Genomic DNA, 25099 nt, shown 5'->3' on the forward strand with positions numbered 1-25099 from the left:
TTGGGGGTTTCGTTTGGTAGTTTCTGTTTTCAAAGTCAGTCTTACACTAGGATGGCTATACATTTTTTTTTTTTAAAGGAAAATAACAAATGTTAGCAAGGATAGGAGAAATTGGAATTCTCATGCATTATAGTGAAAGTGTTAAACGATGCAGCCGCTATGGAAAATAGTTTGCTGGTTCCTCAAAAATCTAAACATAGAATTACCATATATTAACCTAGCAATTTCAACTCCTGCATCTATACCCAAATGAACTGAAATCAGGAACTCAGATACTTGTACACCAGTGTTCATTGTGGCATTGTTCAGAATAGCCAAAAAGTGGTCAACTAGTGCTCTTCTTTAGACGAACGGATAAAGAAACTGTAGTTTATAAATACAATGCAATATTTTCTACCCTTAAAAAAGAATGAAGTTCTGATACAAGCTACAACATGGATGAAACCTTGAAAACATTATACTAAATGAAATAAGCCAGACCCAAAATGACAAATATTCTATGATTCCACTTACATGACGTATCTTAAATAGGCAAATGCATAGAGACGGAAAGTAGATTAGCTATTACCAGGGGCTGGCAGAAGTGGGGACTTACTGCTTACTTACTGCAGAGTTTCTCTTGAGTGTGATGAAGAAGTTTTGGGAATAGATAGTGGTTATGGTTGTATAACATTGTAGGTGTAACTAATGCCACTGAATTGTATGATTTAAAATGGCTGAAATCACAAATATTGTTATATATCTTTTACCACAATTAAAAAATCTATTAATGGGCCAAAAATGATTGAATTGTAAACTTTAATTGGGTGAATTATATGGTAGGTGAATTTAAATGGGTAAACTGCATGGTAGGTGAGTTGTATGGTAGGTATGTGGGTGAATTGTATGGTAGGTGAATTTTATACCTCCATAAAACAGTTTTTTTAAAAGAGCCAGTCTTGTGAGTAGGAGGAGAGCTAGGTAAGGAGACATGGATCCTGATTTGATTTATGGCACCATTCAACTGCGTGTCATGAGGGGTAAGCCCCTGACCTCTCTGGTTACAAGATGGGATCCCATCAGGCACCCTCTTATATACTTCCTACTCCTATCCTCTGTGGCTCCGTGATAGTAAGGCAGATAGTTTTGGTGGGTTAGGTTGGTTCTCAGCAGGAACAAATATGATCCTCTGGCCAGGTGCAGTGGCTCACGCCTGTACTCCCAGCACTTTGAGAGGCTGAGGCAGGTGGATCATGAGGTCAGGAGTTCGAGACCAGCCTGGCCAAGATGGTGAAACCCTGTCCCTACTAAAAATACAAAAATTAGCCAGGCGTGGTAGCATGCACCTGTAATCCCAGCTACTCGGGAGGCTGAGGCAGGAGAATTGCATCAACCTGGGAGGCGGAGGTTGCAGTGAGCTGAGATCACGCCATTGCACTCGGGCCTGGGCAACAAGAGCGAAATTCCATCTTAAAAAAAAATTCCTCTGACCTCTGATGCTGAAAGTGATGTAAATTCTAAATGCAGTTCAGATGTGGCTGTAGACATTTTAGAACCCCAAGGCTCCATAATTGCCTTCAGTTTTAGGCAGAGTGGATGGGTCATTGGGTCATGCTAGCAGAACATGTGCTTGCTTAAGGAGGTTGATTTTTTTCAAATAATCTCTATTTTATTACAAGAACATTTTTAAAAGCATATATTTTAACTCCATACCCTTCTTCTTTTTTTATAGGCATAAACAGTTTTCAGGATTGAAAATTTCCTGAAATTTGGATTATCTTAGCCTTACTTTGACATCATTATATGTTATAGCCCTCTGTGTTTTCTTGTAGGTACCACAATTGTATTAAACATGTTCTTTTTTGTGAGGTATTGAATCTGAGGCTGAAATGAAGAGGTATTGAAAAGGTTTGTTCTGTCTAGAATGCCCTTCCCATGTTTGCATGAACCATACTTTGTCTGTTATTCAAGATATGTTTTAAAGCTTTCTTTTTTTCATTAAACTCTCTTTAGCCTCCTTCTACATGGAAGTGCATTGAACACAGGCTCCACAGTCAGTTAGACCTAGTTCTGTTTGTGGCCCAGCATTTGCTGGGTGGGTGATGCTGGACAATTCATTTACTTCTGCCTCAGCCTTCTTCTTTGACAAGTGGAGTTGTTTTCTTTTTCCTTCTCACTTCCACCATTTCCACCTCTCCTTGCCTTAGGGCGGAGAGGAGTTACTAGCAGAAAGACTGGCAGGTAGCGTTGCCTGCTCTTTCCTGCTCACCATTGCTGATGATTGGCATTTGTATTTCAATATGATGTCCACACTCTGGAAAGGAATAATCTGGAAAGAAGACTGGGAAGTAGATGGTTTGCCTGTGTCATCACCACATTTTCCCTGTTCCCTGGGGTGGTGTACCTGCTCTTGCAATCTTCTTTAATTTCTGGAAGAACCTGGCTTCGGAAGGTACTGTGCTGTAGGTTTTCCCAGGAGTTTTGTTTGCTTTAGAGGTTCTTAACAACCATCATTGCCTTGGAGGCTTTGTCAACATTTTGGGCTTCCTTGTACTAAACAGATTTGCTTGTCGGGCCACACTTGTGCCTTTTCACTTATTCTCATCAGGAACTTCCTTCACTGGGCATCTGGCTGGGATTCTTGTTGCATTAGTGCACACTTAAGGGCCTCTGAAGAGTATCATGGAAGCACGTGCAGGCATTTTTTTCCCCTCCAATTATTGGTTATCCAGGACAATGATACTACTTCAATTGTTCAGGCCTGTCTGGATATCAGGATCATTATCTGTATGGCAGGTCAGGTTATTATGAAGAAGCACCCAGGAGCTATGATGTATACACAGCAGGACTGAGAGAAGAGGAACAGCTGGTTACAGCATGAAGAACCAGCCTCTGGGATCGAGGAAATACCAGGAATAGCTCACTGCCTTGCGGGCTTCTTCTCTCAGAAGAAATGAGACTATAACGGCTTCACAGGTTTGATAGCCAGTGAGGTGGCACAGTATCTTGGGAAGACATGGTCCACTTGTGTTATTATTACCCATCGGATTCATTCCCCCGCAACTAGTCCATTGTAAACTAAAGCAAAGTATGTCGTTAAAAACAAAAAAATCAACTTGTATTTAGCTTTTTACAGAGTGAAGCGAAAGTCTGTTTTAAATGTGGTTTTTAGCTTTAATAACTTCAATGTTTAAATGTGACAAACTCACCAAAATATCATTTGAAATGTTAATTATCTAAATTTCTTGTACACTTAGGTAGTTTTGACAATTCTGAAAACTACATTTTTAATTTTAGCTTTTTTTAGGTCCTCTGAGGATGTCAGATTTTGAAAGAAACTCAGGGAGGTTAAACATTCTGTTTGAGAGCAGTCTGTCTCCTGTTGGCTTTGTTTCTTTGTCTACATATTTATAATATTTTACAGATTATTATATAATATTTGTTATTTTCATTTGACATTTTAATACGTATTGTTTGAATAAATGAATTAGTGTTCAGGTATGATTGGGTATGATGAAACGAGAGCATAATGGCATAACTAAGTGTGAGTGGCAGATTTATACTGGGGGTGATTCACCTATAGGGCCCACAAAAGGAAGAAATGAGAGTATGATCTGAAATACTTTTGTTGCTTCCAAAATAATCTTCTTTGCTAATGAGAAACTGGCTTCCTAGGGTGTGTTAAATTTTGTGTGTGTGAAGGAGACCTTAATAAAATCAATCCAAGTTTAAAATCATCCAATAAGAGATTTCTTTCTTGGCTAAAGGTCTGGGTGCTTCTTTTTTGAATAGCTGCACTTTAGGGAACTCATGTTACGTTAGTGCCAGCCAACTGGCCACTCTTATTAAATTGCTTCAAATGGTGTACTGGAGGATAATGCTTTCTCTCTAATAACAGTGGAGTTTTAGAGGTGATTTGTGTGCTTTCATAGGGGAAACAACTCCTAATTTCTCTGCCACATTTCCAGTTTAGGATTTAAATTGAGATATGTTGCTACGTTCTGCTAAAACAATTTTCAATACGCATTTGAGCTGGTGAAGTGAAAACATTTTCAAACCAGTTTCCTTGAAGATTTATCAAGCAGTTTTGTTGATGCATCTTGCTTTACTTCTTTTACCTATCACAGAAATAAAATTCCAGGCTAGGCAGCAGTGAAGGCCTTTGGATCTGTGTGAGCATGTCAAAAGCATTTTAAGAAGAGCAAAATATTTAGAGGAAGAATTTGGAAAAGCAGCCTTAAGGGATTTAACACATTTTTCTTCTTCTAATTCAGTCTCGTGTTCATCCCTCTAATGGAGAAAGGTCATTAATGGATAAGATTTGCTAAGCCAGCAAAGGCTTTCAGAAACAAAATGGTTTTCAAAAATCCAAGCCTAAGGAAAACACTGGTTTGAATTTGGAAGCTTGAAAGAATACATTTGGAGAAGGTTTATGTGCAGTAGAAATTATACTCATTCACTTAATATTATACATATCTATTTATAATCAAATTATATGTAAGTTTGTTGTATTCTTACACATTTTTGTTTTGGAGATGTTAAAATAACGAATTGGCTTGATAATGAAGATTGAAATATTTTGGAGACTGTGGAAGTTCCCTATAACCTTCTAGGCAGACAAAATGGCTGATCAGAATAGCATGACAGAAGTTTAGTTATCCTGTTATCCGTCTGCTATTTTTACGTGCCCCAGATCTGGGCCAAGATTGTTTACCTTAATTGTTGTGATGTGGAGGTTAGTAAGTGTGGCAAGTTTGTTACATTTCAATCTCATAATTGAAAAGCCACAGACAAATTCTTGCTTTTTTACTGAATTCCTGTCTAGTAGAAAATAAGAAGTATGTCTGTTTGTATGTGTGTGTGGGTCTGAAAAAAGGAAAATGCAAACTAGTCTTTGAAATATGTACCCCCTTTTCCCCATTTTTAACTGTATCAAGAGAATGAATGCAGAAGTGTATTTATAAACTTTGAAGTATTTTTGAAACATTTGGATGTTAGAAAATGTATCATTTACAGACAAATAATTTATCTGTTACTTGGACTTATATTCTGACATTGACTTGACCCATAAAATAAAGACTATTTTTGAAACATTATCTTATTCATATTTAGAAACATAAGAATGGGAATCCATAAATTTGATTTCATTGTATATGTGATAAAATGGAAACATTATTGTCATTTGATAAGGTAAAAGTGCTCATTTCTTTGTCCATTTTATATCTGGGGAGAAACCTACATAGTATGAGATATGTTTTTGAAATAAGAAAGTTAAATGCTCTGGAAATAGGTTAAGAAAATGTAACATGTAGTGAGATTTCTTTCTTATAATTTTTTCCTTTTCTATGGCCTCAAATTCTTAAGTTGTGTGAATGTTATCAAATTAAGATAATTTAATACTTATTTATGGCCTTTCTATATTTTTTATTCATAGGATTAAATAAAACTGTATATAACCAGATTTATAAAAATACATCCTTTTTAGGGTAGTGGGACAAATAATTGGATTTTCCAAATGCCCTAAACAATGATATTTAATATTAAATTCCTTTTGGTGAGGCTGGTATAGCGCCTTCTTCAGGTTGATGTGTGGTGGTAGCCTTGTATTCTGAGTATAATTTCTACTGTGTCCCTCTTTGATATGAAGATGGTAAAGGGTCATTCAGTGTGTAAGCACTTTCTCTTGGTTAATAAATGGCTTATGTGGCCTTGATCGGATAATATAAAGCTTGAAATAGGGATTGTTGCTGTCTTTGATGTCCTTTCTTGAAGGAAGGTCACCTCTGAGCACCATTAACATCAAAGAGTTTCTTAAATAGCAGTTTCAGTTTTGTTTTCTATACCACTTGCTCCCTTAGTGTCTTGGAGAAGGTCTCCAATTACCTTTATGGAGTTGTAAAAGTGCATTTTTTCTTTTTTTCTGAAGCTGCTGCTGTATTTATTCTGGGAATCACCTTTTAATTACAAACTCTCCTTCCACAAAGGGGTAAGGACCAAAGACCACAAACTGGGTGAAATGGTAGATGAACGTCTAATTATCCTAATAGAGGTTTGTGAGCAGGTCTGTATTTAATGTGGAATTGATGCTGGAGGGCCAAGCACACCTGGGCCTCCTCCATTATTATTTTGCTGTTCCAATGTGGGAGGCAGCCCAGCAGTATAAAAGGTGGCAGAAGAGGCAGGACACACATATGGATGGAGCCACACCTTTCTGCACTGTTGCAGATACTCCTTGGACAGCTTTCTGAACAACTGATAGAGATTGTCAAAATGCTGTTTTGTAGGCTTTAAGTCAACAATGACTCTTTTACTGGCTTTAACAGGAAATCGGGTGGTGATGGAAGACAGTATGATCTGAAGAGGTCCAATGGATATTTATCTGCCTTGCTTACACTTTTACTATAATCATTATAACAAGCTGGACACCAGCTCTTCGTCAAGTGATTATCATTTATATTCACTAACCTTTACAATACTCTTGCAAACTAGATATTATTTATCCCTATTTTACAGATGAGAACCGTGAGGCTAGGCGATGTTATAATGACCCAAGGTCACACAATAAATGGATTGGGACACTGTCTACTTGGTTCTAAAGAGGAAGTCCTTTTCTCTTTTTGTTAGGCACACGGCCTCCTTATATGTAACCAAATCCTTCTACCCATCTTTAAAAAGTTCAGGGTGGTCAGTCTTTTAAAGTAACTTTTCATTTTTTATGGCTTATAAAATGAATTTGTAATCAAAACCAAAATTGATAATGTTTTAAATTCTTCTGATTTTTCTACCTGTAAAAGTTTGTATAGATCAAGATCATTAAAACCTCATGTCAATCTTACTGCAGGAAAATGGGTTACAAGATTGACCATAAACCTTATACTGTCATTCTAGAGGGTGTAGGACCAGTATGAAGAGGGAGGAAGTCACGAATTCCTAAGTTTTTATTGGATAAGTTTAATTTTTGTTTTGAACATGCGGACATTTTGATTATGCTGAAATTTTACTTCAACAAAATGTAGCAGAAAGTGCTGTGGGTGCTAGCTGGAAAGTAGGTCCCTGATTCGATCCCATAAACCTGGATTTGGTCTCTGATGGCAGGACTCCGGGGCTTAGGGTGAGACAGCCTGGTCCCTTGGGAAAGGTGCCCGAGCCTCCCTCTGTTGTAGGCAGTGTTGGGCTCCATAGGTGAACCGGGCAGTCATCACATTCTGCATCAGCTGTGCATCATTGTGCTCCAGGAGCTCGACTAATAGGACTATTTTAAACTCTTCGAGGATAGAGATAACCTTATTTGGTGCTTTGCTAAAGGTACAGACTCTCATACTTTTTCCTTCTCTTTCTTTTTCCATTCCACAGATGAACACAATGACGTACAGAAGAAAACCTTTACCAAATGGATAAATGCTCGATTTTCAAAGGTAACCGACACTTTCAAAAACTTTGATGTTCAGATGCCTCATTCTGATTGAAGGAGTTTGGTTGGAAGTGCGGTAAATTTTCCCCAGGAAATGTCACCTAGCAGAAGTCTTCTGAGTATGCAGATACATTTATTCTTCTCTTATTCTCTTCTAAAATACATTTAAATGGAAATTCTCACATACATAGTTTATGGGACGCTATTGACTTTTACCTAGCCTTCTCCAGATATTTAAGGCAACAATTAGCTGCTTTCGATTCTGCAAATCCTGGGTACATCTGGGAAAGGATATATCATTGGGAAAATTTTTGTGTTCTCTTGGTTAAGAGGATGATGATTTCATTTTGCCTGGTTAAAACCAAATGTTATCATTCAGGCAGTCTTTTTACCCTGTCAAAAATATTTATGGATTTTTATTCTTGTGGATGTGGCTAATAATATTTATCTGCCATGTGGTTTTTTTTTGTGTGTGTACTTCCTTAATTCCACTCCCCCCCGCAAAGATCTGCTCTTAGCATTTCTAACCATTTAGAACATAATCAATGCTTTGAGCAATAATTTTTCTTAGGGGCAGACCATGCTGAAGAGAGGAATTGTCAGTGCTATTTTCAAATCTGTTCTAATATGATTATCTATTAGTTATTGGTGTTGGGATTTTGTGCACTAAGCCTTAGGTGGGAAGAGAGTTTTCAGGGTAACAGATTGTGTTACTTTTCTATAGCAAGATGAAAAAGAGAAGTTTCTCAGAGAAACACTGTTATGGTCTTTTAAATAGTATAAAAGCTATTTTAATGAAGACTTGCTTTTCAAAATTTTTGGTTGCTTTTCGAAAGTTGTCAAGGTCAAGGAGACAAACATTGGTATTTCCTGAGGAAAAAATGAGGATATCTTAAGGTTAGTTTGAGTAGCAGCATAGTTTAAAAAATGCCACACATCCCAATATTTATAGTTGGTTATTTGATTTCACTGCTTCTTAGGCTTTACAAGTTTATCTTGAGGGATATTTTGTTTTGCCTGTGAGTATGTAAGGAATGTGAAAATTAACTTTGACAGAGGGTTAAAAATATAGAGAATTAGAACTTAAAGGTGCTTGCATAATTGGCAGTTATATGTGTAGGATTATTCCAAATAACATGTAGGCATATTTTGGTACATTTTAATTTGTTTTATTCCAGAGACACAGGTAACATACGTGCATCTCGGGCTTGACATGAATAAAAACTTTTGAACTATTCATCTGCACGTGACCATTTTCCAGAGAATGCAGTTTTAGTAACTGGGAGTCTGGATATGAGGTGCTTTATTCCAGTGGTTTCATGATTGCTCATATAAGTAAGATTATTCATCCTGGTTATTCACGAGGATAACACGGTAATTGTTTAGATAGAACAAATGAAGCAGTTTTTAGCAGCTTAATTTAGTCTTTGGGGAAGAATTGCCTTAGAACTAATTTTGAAGATTGTTTTGAAAGCATTAAACTTGGTAGACCTAAGTTTAGAGAGCATTTGAAACTGGGTAAATTACTTTTTACCTATTTATGACAATGGAGAGCAATAGGTAGTATGATAGGACATGGAAAGGGTTTGCAGAGGAAGAGAGATGAGAACTGAGAAAGAATAATTGAAAAGAAAGTTCTCAATGTTTATGGCGGGTCATTGACACCTTTAAAAAGACCTCAAATAAAACAAACTCTGGTAGTACCAGACTAGTTTATTAATTTGAATTTGTACGTTTATAATGTCTATTATTTTGCAATATAAATGGGGGCTTTAAGTCCCATGTAAATTGTTTGCCCTGGGATGTTTGTATTTCTTACCAAGCTACTAGAAAAGACTTGGTAATTTTTATCATTTTTAGTAAAAGTTATAGTTATGGAACACAGAACTTTTAGCTAAAAGTGTCTGTGTTAGTATTTGGAGATGGTAGTTTCTGAGCTCAGTTTCTGTGTTAGTGTTTGGAGAAGGTGTTTGGAGAAAAACTACCAAAAGCAGGATGACTCTGAAAACTTTTATTTTCATCTAGCAAGAAATCAAAACCTAGAAGGAATTTATCTGAGAAATTATGAATATTTGGAGATGGGAGGCTCATGGCAGTGGCACTAAATATTCACATTATTTTTTCTTTCCTCTGGCTGTCTTAAGACCATAAGCTGAACTGCTTCCAAATGGGGATAGTGAAAGAGAGAGTAACACATTTCTAGACCGGGAGATTTCCATAGACTCCCATGTGGCTTAACCCTTGCTAAGCTGGGGAAAGACTGTATTCGTGCCTGGTATTACTAGGTAATGCAAAGGCTAGAACAGGAAAAAAAAATCCCATTGAAGGGAATGAATTTTTTAAAAATCCATGTCCTTTGGTACATTGTGGTGAGCTTTACAATATACTTTTTCAGTGGGTCCACTACTCCCCTGCAGTGTGGGTTCCTAAACAGAGCAACAGGGCCCCTGTGCTGAGAAATCTAAACAGACACTGATGGCACCTTCTGCCATTTAGGAATTTGTTTTAAAACAGGCATTTGTCTGGATATTTCCTTTGTGGCCTCCTTCCCATCAAAAGTCTCAATCAAACATAGAGTCTTGTTAATTCTAATACGTACATATATTCAAAATTGTCCACTTACTCTACTTTATGTAGAGTGACATGTCTCTTTTCTAAGTCATTGTTACTGGTGTTGGAAAAAATGATGAGAGACTTTACAATGGGCAAGAAAGACTAGTGGGTGTCCTGTTAGCTCAGGCATCTGAATTATCTCTGCCTTTAATTATTTTTGAGCTATGTTACAACTAGGTAAGTTGTGGAAAATAGGTATGCAAATGATTCTTATCCATAAAAATGAAAATTATTTGGAAAGCAGTTAATTATTGCTCCTTGGATAGACCAGTTTTTGCATCTATTGCAAATCTACTTCAGTTTTCATCTTTCTCATATAAAACATGTGTTTTTAAAAATTTTCCCCTGAACTGGTTGTAACACCTTATTGGGTCCCTCATTAATTAATGAGTTAAATAAAGTCTTTGACACACATTATTATCACATTGGTTTGAGAGTAATAACTTTACCTTGTTGAAAATTATCCTTGAATACATGGACCACTCTGAGAATCTGCTAATTGGTTCTTCATTCCATGCCCCACCTTCTCCATCTCCCTATCCTTTTTTTTCTTTTTTTCTTTTTTTTTTTTTGAGACAGAGTCTTGCTCTGTCGCCCAGTCTGGAGTGCAGTGGTGCAATCTTGGCTCACTGCAGCCTCTGCCTCCCAGGTTGCAGTGATTCTCCTGCCTCAGCCTCCCTAGTAGCTGGGAGCATGGGCGCATGTCACCACGCTCAGCTAATTTTTGTATTTTTAGTAGAGATGGGGTTTCACCATGTTCGCCAGGCTGGTCTCGAACTCCTGTCCTCAAGTGATCTGCCTGCCTCAACCGCCCAAAGTGCTGGGATTATAGGCATGAACCACCGCACCCGGCCTCCCCTTGCATTTTCAAGAGAGTATCTATAGTATTTCTAAAGGGTAAACCTGAATACGTTTTTCTCTTCTGTAAGCTCTTTCATTGGGTGCCCATTGTCCTTTTTTAAAAAAACAAAATTAAAAATTGAAATTGTACATATTTTTGATATATAGTATGATGTTTTGGTCTTACTTAGTTCTTAACACTCTAAATAGCTACCTCCTAATTTACTCCTAATTTTTTGTACTTTCCTTTCGCTCCCTCTTTGTGCTCCAGCGACACTGTCTCTGCTTACCATCCCGGTGGGCCCTTCCTGGCCTTTGCACATAGTCCTTTCTCTATCTCTTCCTGGGCAGCTCCTACCTTTCCTTCTTGCCTGAACTTAAGTGTTGCTTCCTCAAGGATCTCTTTTCTGAGCTTCCAGACTAGGGTAGAAAAGCTGTATACTATCAAAGTGTTATGATTTGAAGCAGTTATCATACTGTAATTTAAATAGTTGCCAGTCTTTTTTCCTAAGTTAGGCATAAGCTCTGTGGGTGCAGGGACTGTCTATTTGCTCATTGGCATACCTTTTGGCATTTAGTAGGTATCCAGTAAAGTATTTGTAGGCTTAATAAATAAATGAATGACAATGACATAGACATACATTGAATATGCCTAATTCTATATATTCACAAGCCACTTGGGGATGGTTGCATTGGAAATAGACAGGAGTAGAGTTTAGGACTGAGTGCAACATGGCATGAACTGTGCTATGTCCTGGATATGAATACAATGCATCAGGGCTTTTGCTGCATTATTCACAAAAATAAGCAAATCCAGCTATCCAAACTTTCCCTGTTTAGCTGATTTCTTGGAGTTGTGCTGCAGTGATTGTTAAATGACCACTTGGACTTAATGTATATTATTGTTTTATTTACCCAATACAATTCTTCACATAGGATCTAACTACTACATTCACTGTGAAGAAAAAGAAGACTTAAGGCCAGCACAATTCTTTTCTTGATAAGGGATTTGGTAAAGAACTTGACAATAATATTGGTCTAAAACCATCTTTAAATTTGTAACTGTATATGAATATACAGTAGCCAAGACAGCACTCACTCAAAATACGTATTCTTTTTGCCGCAAATCCTTGTTAACATATTATAGAGTATACGGTGCTCTGGAATTCAAGGATCCTGAGAAGTCATAGTGTACAGTAAGTTATGGCTCTTGGATTTTTAAAAGTTATGAAGAGCTCAAAAAAGTGATTATCTAAAAAAAAAAAAGCAAAAAATTAGGAAATTAAACACTTATTTCTGGATATCCTGCTCATTTATTTATGACCTCAGGCAAATTATTAGTCAAATTTTTCAGGTCACCTGGTCTACATTTCTATAGCCATAAGACACAATTGATCATTATTACCTGTCTTATATCGTGAAGAAATATTGAGGCATTGCTATGAAGTGTATAGGAGATGATAATTACTTAGGAATGCAAAATAAAAAACCTATCAGGTACCTTGAATTTGTGATAGTCCTGATCTGTGGATCTGTGCCACACATATAAACAGAAAAGGGAAAAAGCATTGGCTCATTAAGCCCATGTTCTTCCATTGTATGGTGTATATGACTTGAGTTTTTTGCCCCTTCTAAATTTCAGAGCCTCTGGTTTGTTAGCCGGCCGGTCTCCCAAGGCAGGCAGCAAAGGCCTCATTGCTTTGCTGTTGGGAAATTTGCTCTGACTTTGAGCCTGCATTTTCTTTGGCTGACTTTCAGAGCTGCTCATCTGGCAGAGCTGAAAACATACAAATTGCATAGTTATTTTATCAATTTGGTGAGACAGTTCTCTAAAGAGGCTTCACAAATAAAGGTTAGTTAGAAAATATGCAAACTTAGAAATGCTGAACTTGAGTTTGTGCAAATTTCTGCTTTTCTCTTTTCTAAGACACAGATGAGACAAGTTTTCATGTAAGTTACAATCCCAAATTTGAAATTTAAATTGACAGAACCTAAGAGAGAAAAGCTATGAAGCATTTTTTTAATGAATTCCAATATGGAGAGCTATTAAGATGCTTTCCTTTAGGAGACAATGAGACATTGCTTTTAGATATTGTTTTTCTACTTTTTTCATGTTGGAAGTTAATGATCACTAAAATAGGGGTGGGAAAAGATGAGGAGAGAGATTTGTACAGGAGGTGCAATAAAAGGAGCCCAAACCCTTTTCCACCTCTAGGTGTTCAGTCTTCTCTTTAGTACTATAAACAGGCTGACAGGCTTCCTATGTGACAATAAATACCATCTGTAGTACAGGCTTGAGCTTGAAGAGCTACACACTGGGTCTGCCATTGGTTTATTTCATGGGTATGCATATGGCAACTCAACTGATTGTTTTAGGAGCCATACACATTCAAGTGGTTCCTTAAAAAGAAATGTGAATTTGTGTCTATTCACTAATACCTCTAAAAAGAAAACAATAAAATATACTCCATATTCTTAAACACCAGCTTCCAGATATACTTTGGCTATACTTATGCAAGCTTTGTTGTTGTTGCTGTTTGTTTTGTTTTCATTCAATTTGAATTTTTAAAATTCGATTTTTGTCTCAAAATTGTTTGTAAAATGAACTTCACCTTGGTTAAAACTAAAAACAAATGATTAAAATTAAAACTGTTAAGTATTATTTAATATGCTATGCTTTGATGAGTACTTAATAAAGGGTTTTGATTCAGCCTATTGGCATTCATAATTGTGAAGCAAATTTGGTAGTCTTTATAATTGACGATCAGTTTAGAAATTGATCAACTGGGAGGAAATGACTATTCACCCTTCACCTAGGAAGGAGTGAGCAGGACCACCTTCCTTGTGCTTTTCCATTCAACCTCTTGTGGCCCCACCATCTCTAGCTTCAGAGATGGGCTCTGGTGGTGCAGGGAAGGGCGGGCTTATGCCGAGGTGGGAAGTAAGGTATCAAGAGGGGATTGCTGAGAGGTAGTGGTTGAGGGGAGAGAAGCTCTACCTATTACACAGAGCAAGGAGACACTGGACCCATTTCCAGCTGTATCTGGCCTGGGAAAACTTGTAGCTGCAATTGCCACAGGTAACCATTCACCAGTCATGAAGGGAGTCACACTTGGGGAGAAGCTGACATTTATTTTTGTTATTATCTATTGGAGAAATAAAAAATCCTACCAACACTGGTACCTCTTGGTACCAACATAGAATACGGAGAAAATACAATTTACAATTAAGTGTGCATGTATGGTTAAGTGCATGCAGGCAGTTGGTTAAAGATGACAAAGTCTAGACAGAATTTCACACAAATATTCAGTAAAGTAGGAGAAAGAACAATGAACACTTGTCTCTGTGAGAGACAACTAGATGTGCCATGTTGTGATGGTTTCTGTCCACCACCTCAACAACTCCTGTGTTTAACTTAAATTGGAAAACGAGACTGGGTTTATCTATTTCCTGATCAAAAAAATTGGGTCTATTTTGTTTTAAGGAGAACCCTAAGGGAAGGGAAGGAGCAGTGTAGCTGCCTCTCCTTTATATATATTGAACAAAGGAACTTTCATTTTATTTACCTTTACACTATCAGAATGAGTGCTATTACCAGTGCCTCACCCTAGTCTCATGGAAGCCTATCTTTTGAAAGACTGCATTCTTCAAACATTTCTACTGTATTGCCAGTTGTGTATACATGGAATAAGCTGTATTGTTTCCTGAGTTTGCCTACAGACCTTGCCTGGTAATCATGTGGAGTCAGAGCTATTTATTTATTTATTTATTTATTTTATTTTATTTCCATAGGTTTTTGGGGGAACAGGTGGTGTTTGGTTACATGAGTAAGTTCTTTAGTGGTGATTTGGTGAGATTTTGATGCACCCATCACCCGAGCAGTATACACTGTACCCAATTTATAGAATTTTATCCCTCATCCCCACTTCCACCCACCCCCCTCCCACTCCCAGTCCCCAAAGTCCATTGTGTCATTCTTACACCTTCGGATGCTCACAGCTTAGCTCCCACTTATGAGTCAGAACATACGATGTTTGGTTGTCCATTCCTGAGTTACTTCACTTAGAATAATGGTCTCTAGTTTCATCCAGGTTGCTGCAAATACCATTATTTCATTCCTTGTTAATGGCTGAATAGTATTATTCATATACTAAATATATACTATACTATTAGTATATATATATAATATATAATAATATCTATATTATATATAAAAAAGATGCTTGCACACGCATGTTTATAGCAGCACAATTCGCAATTGCAAAAATATGGAGCCGCCCAAATGCCCATCAGAGGTGGGCATTTGGAAAAGGAGCCATTACACAAAAAAGATGCTTGCTCACACATGTTTATAGCAGCACAGTTTGCAACTGCAAAAATATTATATATTAATATATATTAATTAATATATAATATATAATAGTATATATACTATTTGTATAGTATTAATAGTATATACACACACACATATATATACACACACACCACAATTTCTTTATTCACTCATTGATCGATGGGCATTTGGACTGATTCCATATTTTTGCAATTGCGAATTGTGCTGCTATAAACATGTGTGTGCAAGCATCTTTTTTGTATAATGGCTTCTTTTCCTCTGGGTAGATACCCAGTAATGGGATTGCTGGATCAAATGGTAGTTTTACTTTTACTTCTTTAAGGAATCTCCGCACTGTATTCCATAGTGGTTGTACTAGTTTACATTTCCAGCAGTGTTCCCTTTTCACTGCATCCTTGCCAACCTCTATTGTTTTTTGATTTTTTCATTACGGCCATTCATGCAGGAGTGAAGTGGTATCGCATTGTGGTTTTGATTTGCATATCCTTGATCATTAGTGATGTTGAGCATTTTTTCATATTCTTGTTGGCCATTTGTATCTCTTCTTTTGAAAATTGTCTATTCATGTCCTTAGCCCATTTTTTTTTTTCTTGCTAATTTGGAGTCAGAGCTTATTCAGCCCCCAGACCTCACCTGATTGTCCGTGGAGTACGCTAGTGGCCCCTGCCTCTGGCCGCCAGGTATCTGAGCCCCACACTGGTTCCTTATCATTCCAGATTTTATCATCACTATACCAGTAACTTACCAAAATCAAGGTAAACATTCTGTTACATGTCTGTGTGACTTGTGATTCCCTGAAAGATATTACTTGGTTTGGCATGTGTTTTACAGTATTTTGTAGTTCTGAAGGTGGGTGCACATTTACTGATTTGGACTGTTCTCTGCACATTTACAGTAAACACTGTAAATCATTGCTTTGTAGTTAATGTGGCATACTCTGTGATGATCTGCAACAATCTGTTTCTCTTGTCTCTGTCTCTCTCTTCCTCTTCTCTCCCTCCCTCCTTCCAAGCAAGCTTCTAAAAGGAATCTTTTTCAATTCTTAACAACTTGTGCTGATCACCCAGAATTCTTAAAGAGGACGGCTGAGAGATCTGCACTCACTAATTGTATAAGTGACTGGAGCACATTTTACTGGTTTTCTGTTGTTGAGGTGTGGAAGGAACTCATTAGGCATTATTTCAGTGCCCTTATTTTGCTTTCAGTCTTCTCTGTGGAAAGCAATGCTGTGTTTGTTCTTTTACCATGGAGTTCAATCATAAAAGTAAATACTAAATATCATACAGTCTTCATTTCATTGATTAAGATACACATTTTATAATTGAGATGAACCTAATTTTATAATTTTGCTTAATCTTGACTAGAGCCAACATTCTTTTGAAGACTTCTATTATTTAATTTATGCAATAATACATAAACTTTGTAAAAATTAGATAAAAGAGTAAATCCAAAGAAAAATTTTCAAACTACTTTTAATTCCACCACCAAGAGAAAAAGCGTAGCATTTTGTTGTATAATGGCTTAAAAATGTATTATCATATAAATATATTATCATTAACTAAGATGATGTTGTACATAGTGCTTACTGATGCATTATTGATTATTATAAAATTGAAGAATTACAAGAATGTAAAAGGGTGCTACATTTGTGTCAGTGTTGAGATTGGGTTTCATGAGTTAAAGATTCTAATTTGAAAAGATTGAGAAATATTGAATTAAGTTATTTCTATTGGAATTTTTAAATTAACCAACTTCTTGCAAATAACAGATGAGGAGGGAGAGAGAGAGAGACCATAAAATTTACAATGTTATCAGATGCTGGGGCATCATTTTGAACTATCAGGGGCATCAGATTAATCTGAGATTAATCTGAGGAGAGTACGAATATATTATGATATGTACACTATGTATGTTTGTGTGTATATATATACTGTGTACACACACACACACACACACACACATAGACACACAGTAAATGATGGGACTAGTAATTGAATTAAACAGAGTGTCTCAAATCCTGTTTTGAAAACGGTGTAAATAAATAATAGAATAATCAATGTCAAAGGGCTCAAATTTGTTATTCGTTTGTAAGATGACACTCATCAGACATATTACTTTTGAAAGCATTTAAAATCTGTTATTTTCCAACTCTTTTTATTATATGCAGTTATAACTTGATTGCTTATTATGGGTTTAGGTAAGTCATAGAACAGATTCTGTCTCCCTGCTATATCTGTTTTTTGTATAATTTTGGCAGTACCAAGCTAGATTGGCAAATTCACCTTAACATATTTGCCATATTATGTTAGTACTGTTTTTTGTTTATATCTACAGTCATGTGTTGCATAAGGATATTTTGGACATTGATGGACCACATATATGATGGTGGTCCCAGAAGATGATAATGAAGCTGAAAAATTCCCATAATTTAGTGATGCTGTAACTGTCATAAGGGCATAGCACAATGCCATTTACTCGAGTGTATTAGTCTGTTTTTATGCTGCTACTAAAGACATTCTCGAGACTGGGTAATTTATAAAGGACTGTGGTTTAATTGACCCACAGTTCCACATGGCTGGGGAGGCCATTCTGAGAAGCAAAGGAGGAGCAAAGTCACGTCTCACGTGGCAGCAAGCAAGAGAGAGAGCATGTGCAGGGAACTAACCATCAGATCTCATGAGACTTGTTCACTATCATGAGAACAGCACAGGAAAGACCCGCCCCCATGATTCAGTTATCTCCCACTGGGTCCCTCCCACGACATGTGAGAATTATAGGAGCTACACTTCTAGATTTGGGTGGGGACACAACCAAACCGTATCATCCAGTATTTGTGGTGATGCTGTTGTAAACAAACCTACCATGCTGCCAGTTGTAGAAATAGCTAGCACATACAATTATGTATAGTACATAATACTTGGTAGTGATAACCAACGACTATGTTACTGGTTTATGTGTTTATTATAATTTTATCATTATTTTATTTATTTATTTATTTTGAGATGGAGTCTTGCTCTGTTGCTCAGGCTGAAGTGCAGTGGTGCAATTATGGCTCACTGCAACCTCTACCTCCCCTGTTCAAGCGATTCTTCTGCCTCAGCTTCCTGAGTAGCTGGGATTACAGGCTTGTGCCACCATGCCTGGCTAATTTTTGTATTTTTAGTAGAGATGGGATTTCACCATATTGGCAGGCTGGTCTCGAACTCCTGACCTCATGATCTGCCTGCCTTGGCCCCGCAAAGTGCTGGGATTGCAGGTGTGAGCCACTGTGTCCAGTCCATTATTTTAGAAGGTATTCGTTCTACTCATTAAAGAAAAAAAAGTTAACTATAAAACAGCCTCAGGCAGTTCCTTCAGGAGGTGTCCCAGAAGAAGGCATTGTATCATAGGAGACGACAGCTCCGTGTGTGTTATTGCCCCTGAAGACCTTCCAGTGGGACAAGATCCGGAGGTGGAACACAGTGATATTGCTGATCCTGACCCTGTGTAGGCCTAGGCTAATGTGTATGTTTGTGTCTTAGTTTTTAATAAAAAAGTTTAAAAACTAAAAAAATACAGTTTTAAAAAATTGAAAAAGGCTTATAGAATAAGGACAAAATGAAACAATATTCTTGCACAGATGTGTGATGTGTTTGTGTTTTAAGCTGTGTTATTATAAAAGAGTCAAAAAGTTAAAGAAATTGAAAAGCTTATAAAGTAAAAAAGTTACTGTAAGCTAAGGTTTATTATTGAAGAAAGAAAAATATTTTAAAAATAAATTTAGTGTAGTCTAAGTGTACAGTGTTTATAAGGTCGACGGTAGTATACAGTAATGTCTTAGGCCTTCACATTCATTTACCACTCACCCAGAGCAATTTCTAGTCCTGTAAACGCCATTCATGTTAAGTGTCCTATACAGGTGTACTATTTTTGTTTTGTTTTGCTTTTTTTTTGAGATGGAGTCTGTATCTGTTGCCCATGCTGGAGTGCAGTGGCGTGGTCTTGGTTCACTGTAACTTCTGCCTCCCAGGTTCAAGCAATTCTCCTGCCTCAGCCTCCTGTGTAGCTGGGATTACAGGTGTGCACCACCACAACCAGCTAATTTTTATGTTTTAGGAGAGACGGGCTTTCACCATGTTGGCCAGGCTGGTCTCCAACTCCCAACCTCAGGTGATCCACTCGCCTCGGCCTCCCAAAGTGCTGGGATTACAGGGGTGAGCCACTGTATCCAGCCTAAAATCTTTTATATCATATTTTTACTGTAACTTTTCTGTGTTTAGAAACATGAATACTTACCGTGTGTTACAGTTGCCTACAGTATTCGGTACAGTAGCATGTTCTATAGGTTTGTAGCCTAGCAGTGATATGCTATACCATCTAGCCTAGGTGTGTTGTAGGCTATTCCATCTCAGTTTGTGTAAATATACTCTATGGTGTTTGCACAATGATGGAATCACCTAAGGATGCATTTCTCTGACTGTATCCCCGTCCTTAAGTGACTCATGACTGTGTTTGGAGTCTGAGTGCCATGAAGTCAAGGGCTGCTTTTATCCGACTTGGTTTTTGCATACTGTACGACAGAAAGTAGGCACTGATCTATCTCCCTACTGGAAAATCCAAGGCCCAATTCTGCTTCTGATTTGTTATCGATACAAAGAATTAGAATTTCACTCTTTTAAGAAATCCAAACTGCACTTTCTAAATCTTACTTCCTTATTCAATCTTTTATAGATTTTTTCTATTACTACTACTGTTGCTGAAAAACATGATCTGTGATAGAAATATTAATATTGTGCTTTGGGAGTATTGAAGAAGGGTAAGAATAATACAGTATCAGATCAGAGAGAGGGTGGGACCAGATCTCACAAGATTTTTATTTGGAGTTTGGTTTGGATTTGCCTATAATGGACTCCCATTAGGGTAAATCAGGGAAATGACACAATGTGGTCTGCACATTAAAACTGGAATTATTCTGGCTCTTACGTAGAAGCAAAGAGATCAGTTGGCTGGAGCTGGAGTTCAGGCAATAGATAATGGCGGTTTGGGCTAGAGTTGACACAATGACCATGGTAAGAAGTGATCGCGTTTGGGATGTGTTTTTGGAAGTGGAAGGACAGGGCTTGTGGGTGGGTTAGAGATGGAGAATAAGTGAGAGGAAATGAATCAGGAATGACTCCCTGTGTTTTTGGCCTGAGCAAGAGTGATTATTTCTTGATATATGATATTTTTGCAATTAATCATATTCTATAGTCCATGGATGTGTGAGTGTGTGTGTGTGTGTATGTGCATATTTGTGTGTGGCCTTTCTCCAAAGCTGACCAATTCCTTAAGGCATTCCTCCTTGATTAATCCTGTATTTCACCTATATGTAGTCACGCTGTATGCAGAAATTTCTCATCAGTCACCCTATGACCTGGTGTGCCTGTAGACAAGATCTATTTGTTTAGCACAGTGTCTTAGGAAATTACAGTTATCAGGAGATTATACATATAAATACAGATTTCCACCTTCTTTTTAAAAATGAGAAGTTCTGCCCACAGTGAACCGGAATTCCCATATGGCCACCCTGGGCTAGAACTGAGCAGGAGCTGCCATTTGAACCTGCAGAGCCAGCTGATTTTCCAGATGTGCCTGGGGCCCATCAGGTTTGCTTCCCTCAAATGTGTCATCACTGCAGTTGTTTGCAGCCCCTGCTCCCCGCTAGACCCCCTGGCTTCTCCCCGTGCGTTGTGATGATCGTTTGCCTTTGTGCTCTAACATTTTAAAATCCAGCAGCAGTAGTGTCCCAGCTGCAAGTATGAATGCTGGTCTCGCTTGTCCAAATGGTGATGGTACAGGGAGATGAGACTTGGGGACAGCCAAAGCTGGCCATGCCAGGGCTGTAGTATCTGTCATCTAGAGTCATGTAATGTGTTTGTTTAATTTTTTTAAAGTTAAATGTGACCCAAGGCTTATATACCCTTCAAGTTCAAGACTCTTCATTTATACCATTTTGTATTTATTGGAAAACTATGGAAACTGTCTTGAGAATAAGGAGAATGACCTGAACTTGGCATTTCCATAGGGCCAAGCACAAAGGAGGTATTCACTAAATATTTGTCCAAATTCATTATTCAACTGTATTCTCTTTGTCAGAGAAGTCTCTGCAAATGAGTCTTTGCAAAGATTTCAAAATCGAAATAAGAGGTTAACTGTCAGGATGAATCAGTTTCTATTTTTATTCATAGATGACTTCTGACATTTCCAAGCTGTTTCCCAGAGTGGATCCCAAGTTTACAGCTTGTGATACCAAAGCACCAGACATGCTTTAAAGTGGTGTACTAGGAAAAAATAGTCTGCATTTTGAATTCATCAAAATGTAGTATATATCTTGTTGCTCTCTTTGGGAGGCCACTAAATATATCCCACCCACCCCAGTGATTAAATATTTTTTTCCCTATATATCCCAGTCCAGTGATGAAATATTTTCTTCCCTATCTGTCCTACTCCTGTGCCTTCATAATTTTAGTAGCAGTATAGCACAGATGTTGAAAATATAGATTTAGAGTCAGATTTTGTGGTATCAGATCCTGGTTCTGCCTCTCATTTGTTAAGTCACCGCCACATCATTTTCTTCACCTGTAAAATGAAGATGATGATGCTACTTTTCTTGAAATACTATCATAAGGAAATAAATAATACATCTAAATAATACAATTAAATCTTTATAAGTCTCTTAGAACAGATCTGATACATAGTGAATGCTTGCTGTCATTATGTCTAAGAACATTTCATATTTCTACTGCCTGTTTCCATATGGCCTATGAGCTAATAATGGTTTTTATAGTTTTAGGTTGTTGCAAAAAATCAAAAGAAGAGTAATATTTTGTGACATGTGGAAATTATGTGAAATTCAAATTTTAGTGTCTACAAATAAAGCTTTATTGGAAGATAGTCATTCCAATTGGTATATTTGTTTATGTATTGTCTATGGCTGCTTTCATTTTACAACAAAAGGTGGTTAATTGTTTTTGAATGAGGTATATTCCTGCAGGTCATCATATGACACATTAATGAAACCTCGAGACTTGAGAGATCTTTCTCTGTGAATTGACACTACCATGCTCTCATGTTCAGGGCCTGCTTTGCCCTCCTGCCTGAGAGGAAGAAGTGCTTATTTGTTGTCTCAGTCCTTTCAGATATTGTTGATATTTTATTACACTTTTCTGCCAATAGAAAACACTAAAGTTATGCTTGTGATATAGTCACATCAAGCATTTAATGAACATGCGTCATCTTAGTTTTTAACAGGTAAACAAATAGATGCAGAAAGGCCAAGTAGCTGGCCCAAAATTCTATGGCCAATAAGAGGCCTCTTGTTTACAGATGAGGTCATTGATGGACATCCATAATTATTTATAATATGAATAAATATTTATATTTCCTTTATATAATGCTTTTTTGTTGTTGTTTGTTTTTTTGAGATACAGTCTTGCTGTGTTGCCTAGGTTGTAGTGCAGTGGCATGATCTCGGCTCACTGCAGTCTCTGTCTCCTGGGTTCAAGCAATTTTCCTGCCTCAGTCTCTCAAGTAGCTGGGATTACAGGTGTGCACCACCACGCCCAGCCAGTTTTTGTATTTTTAGTAGAAATGGTGTTTTGCCATGTTGGCCAGGCTGGTCTCAAATTCCTGCTCAAGTGATCCTCTCGCCTCAGCCTCCCAAAGTGCTAGGATTACAGGCATGAGCCACCGCGCCCAGCCAGTTGTTTTGTATTATATTATTTTTTGGAAAGTGGAGAGTGGATTTGAGAAAGGTTACAGGATGCCCAGGTGTTATATTAGTTGCCCTTGCCATCATCAGTATTTTCTAAGATCCTTTATATGCCTATATACCCCCATTTGTTTCTCCCATGTGCTTTACCTGTATGATATATTTTTGCTATGCCTAAGACCTGAAAGTGAATTTGGTTATTTGTTGGCTGTTTTGCAGAACTGTACTTCTGGTTGGGTGGGGGAGGGGGATTAGACGTAGGCAGGTGATGAAGGCCACTTCTGCCCATTGCTTTTACTGACAGTGGGTAGCAAGTCCTCAGGGGACTTTCCCCTCAGGGAGACATTACCCCTTGCCTGGCTTCCTGGAGTTCTGCCTCTGGAAAGTGGTTCCTGCATCTTGCACATCTCTGTGTTATTTTGATTGATGGAGAAAATCTCTTTGACCCTGAATCCGTTGCTGTGTGTGAAAAAAGCAGCTGGGAATAGAAGAGCAGCTTTGTTTCAGATGTGAATAAGTAACAGTGTATTCTTTACTGATTCTGTGGTGAAAACTTTACTGCACTTTGCCTCATCTGGAGTATATGAACAATGAAGAAGGCACATGCTAAAAATTATGTTTTTTACTATAATATTTTACTATATTTACTATACCTAATACTTATTTAAAAACAGATAAAGGGAGGGAGGGGAACAAGGGTTGGAAAACTAACTCTTGGGTACTATGTTCACTACTTGGGCAGTGGGATCATTCGAGACCCAAACCTCAGCATCACACAACATACCCATGTAACAAACCTGCATATGAACTCCCTGAATCTAAATTTTTTAAAAGATAAGTAAATTATGCCTTGTAAAAAACTAAATCAAGTCTAGTTCAAGGGTCAACTCCTGTCTGAAGCCTTTGCCCACTCCCTGGCTTGCAGTGCTCTCGGGGTCTCTCTCTCCTTTGTGCTCCTATAGCACTGGCACACTTCTCTATTCCAGACCTTACACATCGCACTGTAATTATTATTTTCTCAAAAAGGATATCTCTTCCACTGAATGGTAAGCTGTTGAGTGTGCAGAAATGTGGAATCTTTATTCATCTTTGCAATTCAGGTCTCTTCAGGCATGCATGCACATACCACGCGCGCACGCACACACAAAAACACACACATACAATAAAAACAGATAAAGAATCATGAGGGGAGGAAGGAAGGAGTAATGCCAAATTTTAGGAAACTTCAGAATGGCTCCTTCTTCCCCCTCCTCCACTTCAAACTCAGGGTAAAGTTTTGCTTCATATAAATGATACATATTTATTTTTTAAAGTGAGAAATGAAGAAGATAAAAGAAGTATTCATTAAAAAATATCTATTATTGACGGGAAGTGGAACTGTTAATCTCTGTGGAGATTTTATTATACAAGGCAGTAATTTGACACAAGATCATACAACATTTATTAAATATTAAATTGTACTCTATAGTTTTCAGCGCATTTTCTTATAATGTTATATTATTTGATCTTTACAGTGACTTTCGATTTAAAAGGTTAGGTAGCTGAGCCAGGTTCACCAGGTAGTTAATGGTCAAACTGGACTTAAAGCCGAGGCTTCCTGATTTTCTATGCAGTGATCGCCCCATTGCACAATAACCCATCGTATCACAGACAGGCAAGGATCTACCAAACTTACAGTGAATGGAGTGGAATTTTCTGGCATCAGACACTAGAGCAGGATTATCTGTGGGAGTTGAGGCTGTTTATCAGGGACAAGAGTTTAGGAATTCTGTAAGCTTCAACCGACAAAATCTTGGAGTGGTACTAGTTTTAAGCACAAAAAGTATTTAATTGTTAAGCCCAAAGTGCCTTAAGTGTTAAGAAATTAATAACCAGAAATACAGACTGAACACCTCAGCCCTGAAATTGATGACCAAATCACGTGCTCCCATAATGGAAATGCTGGAAGACATTGTCACACTGTGATGTGAAATGCAGTGATGAAGTGACAATCCTTATACTTTTTTTTGGCCCCTGCACCCGGATGTTGTAGGCTCATTTACATTTTTAATGCATCTCCTTATCATTGCTTTCTCAGGAACATATATCATACTCAAGGTCTATTATTTTGTTGTCGTTCATTGTTCTAACACTTTACTGTATATTTGTGTGAAATTATGTCCAGACTTTGTAG

General features: G+C 37.5%; 1 protein-coding gene and 1 pseudogene across 5 annotated transcripts in view; both read left to right on the plus strand.

Moving 5' to 3' along the window:
• Positions 1–25099, plus strand: part of UTRN (utrophin) — a 580797-nt gene that overhangs the window by 104303 nt on the left and 451395 nt on the right. For all 5 annotated transcript variants that reach the window (XM_023183788.2, XM_023183779.3, XM_023183783.3 and 2 more), the window contains one exon: positions 7333–7394. In XM_023183788.2, the coding sequence (XP_023039556.2) occupies positions 7333–7394 (62 nt within the window). The remainder of the gene's footprint in view (positions 1–7332; positions 7395–25099) is intronic.
• LOC111520756 lies at positions 2280–2971 on the plus strand (annotated as a pseudogene).

The sequence above is a fragment of the Piliocolobus tephrosceles genome, chromosome 5, assembly GCF_002776525.5.
Source record: "Piliocolobus tephrosceles isolate RC106 chromosome 5, ASM277652v3, whole genome shotgun sequence".
Classification (NCBI taxonomy): domain Eukaryota; kingdom Metazoa; phylum Chordata; class Mammalia; order Primates; family Cercopithecidae; genus Piliocolobus; species Piliocolobus tephrosceles.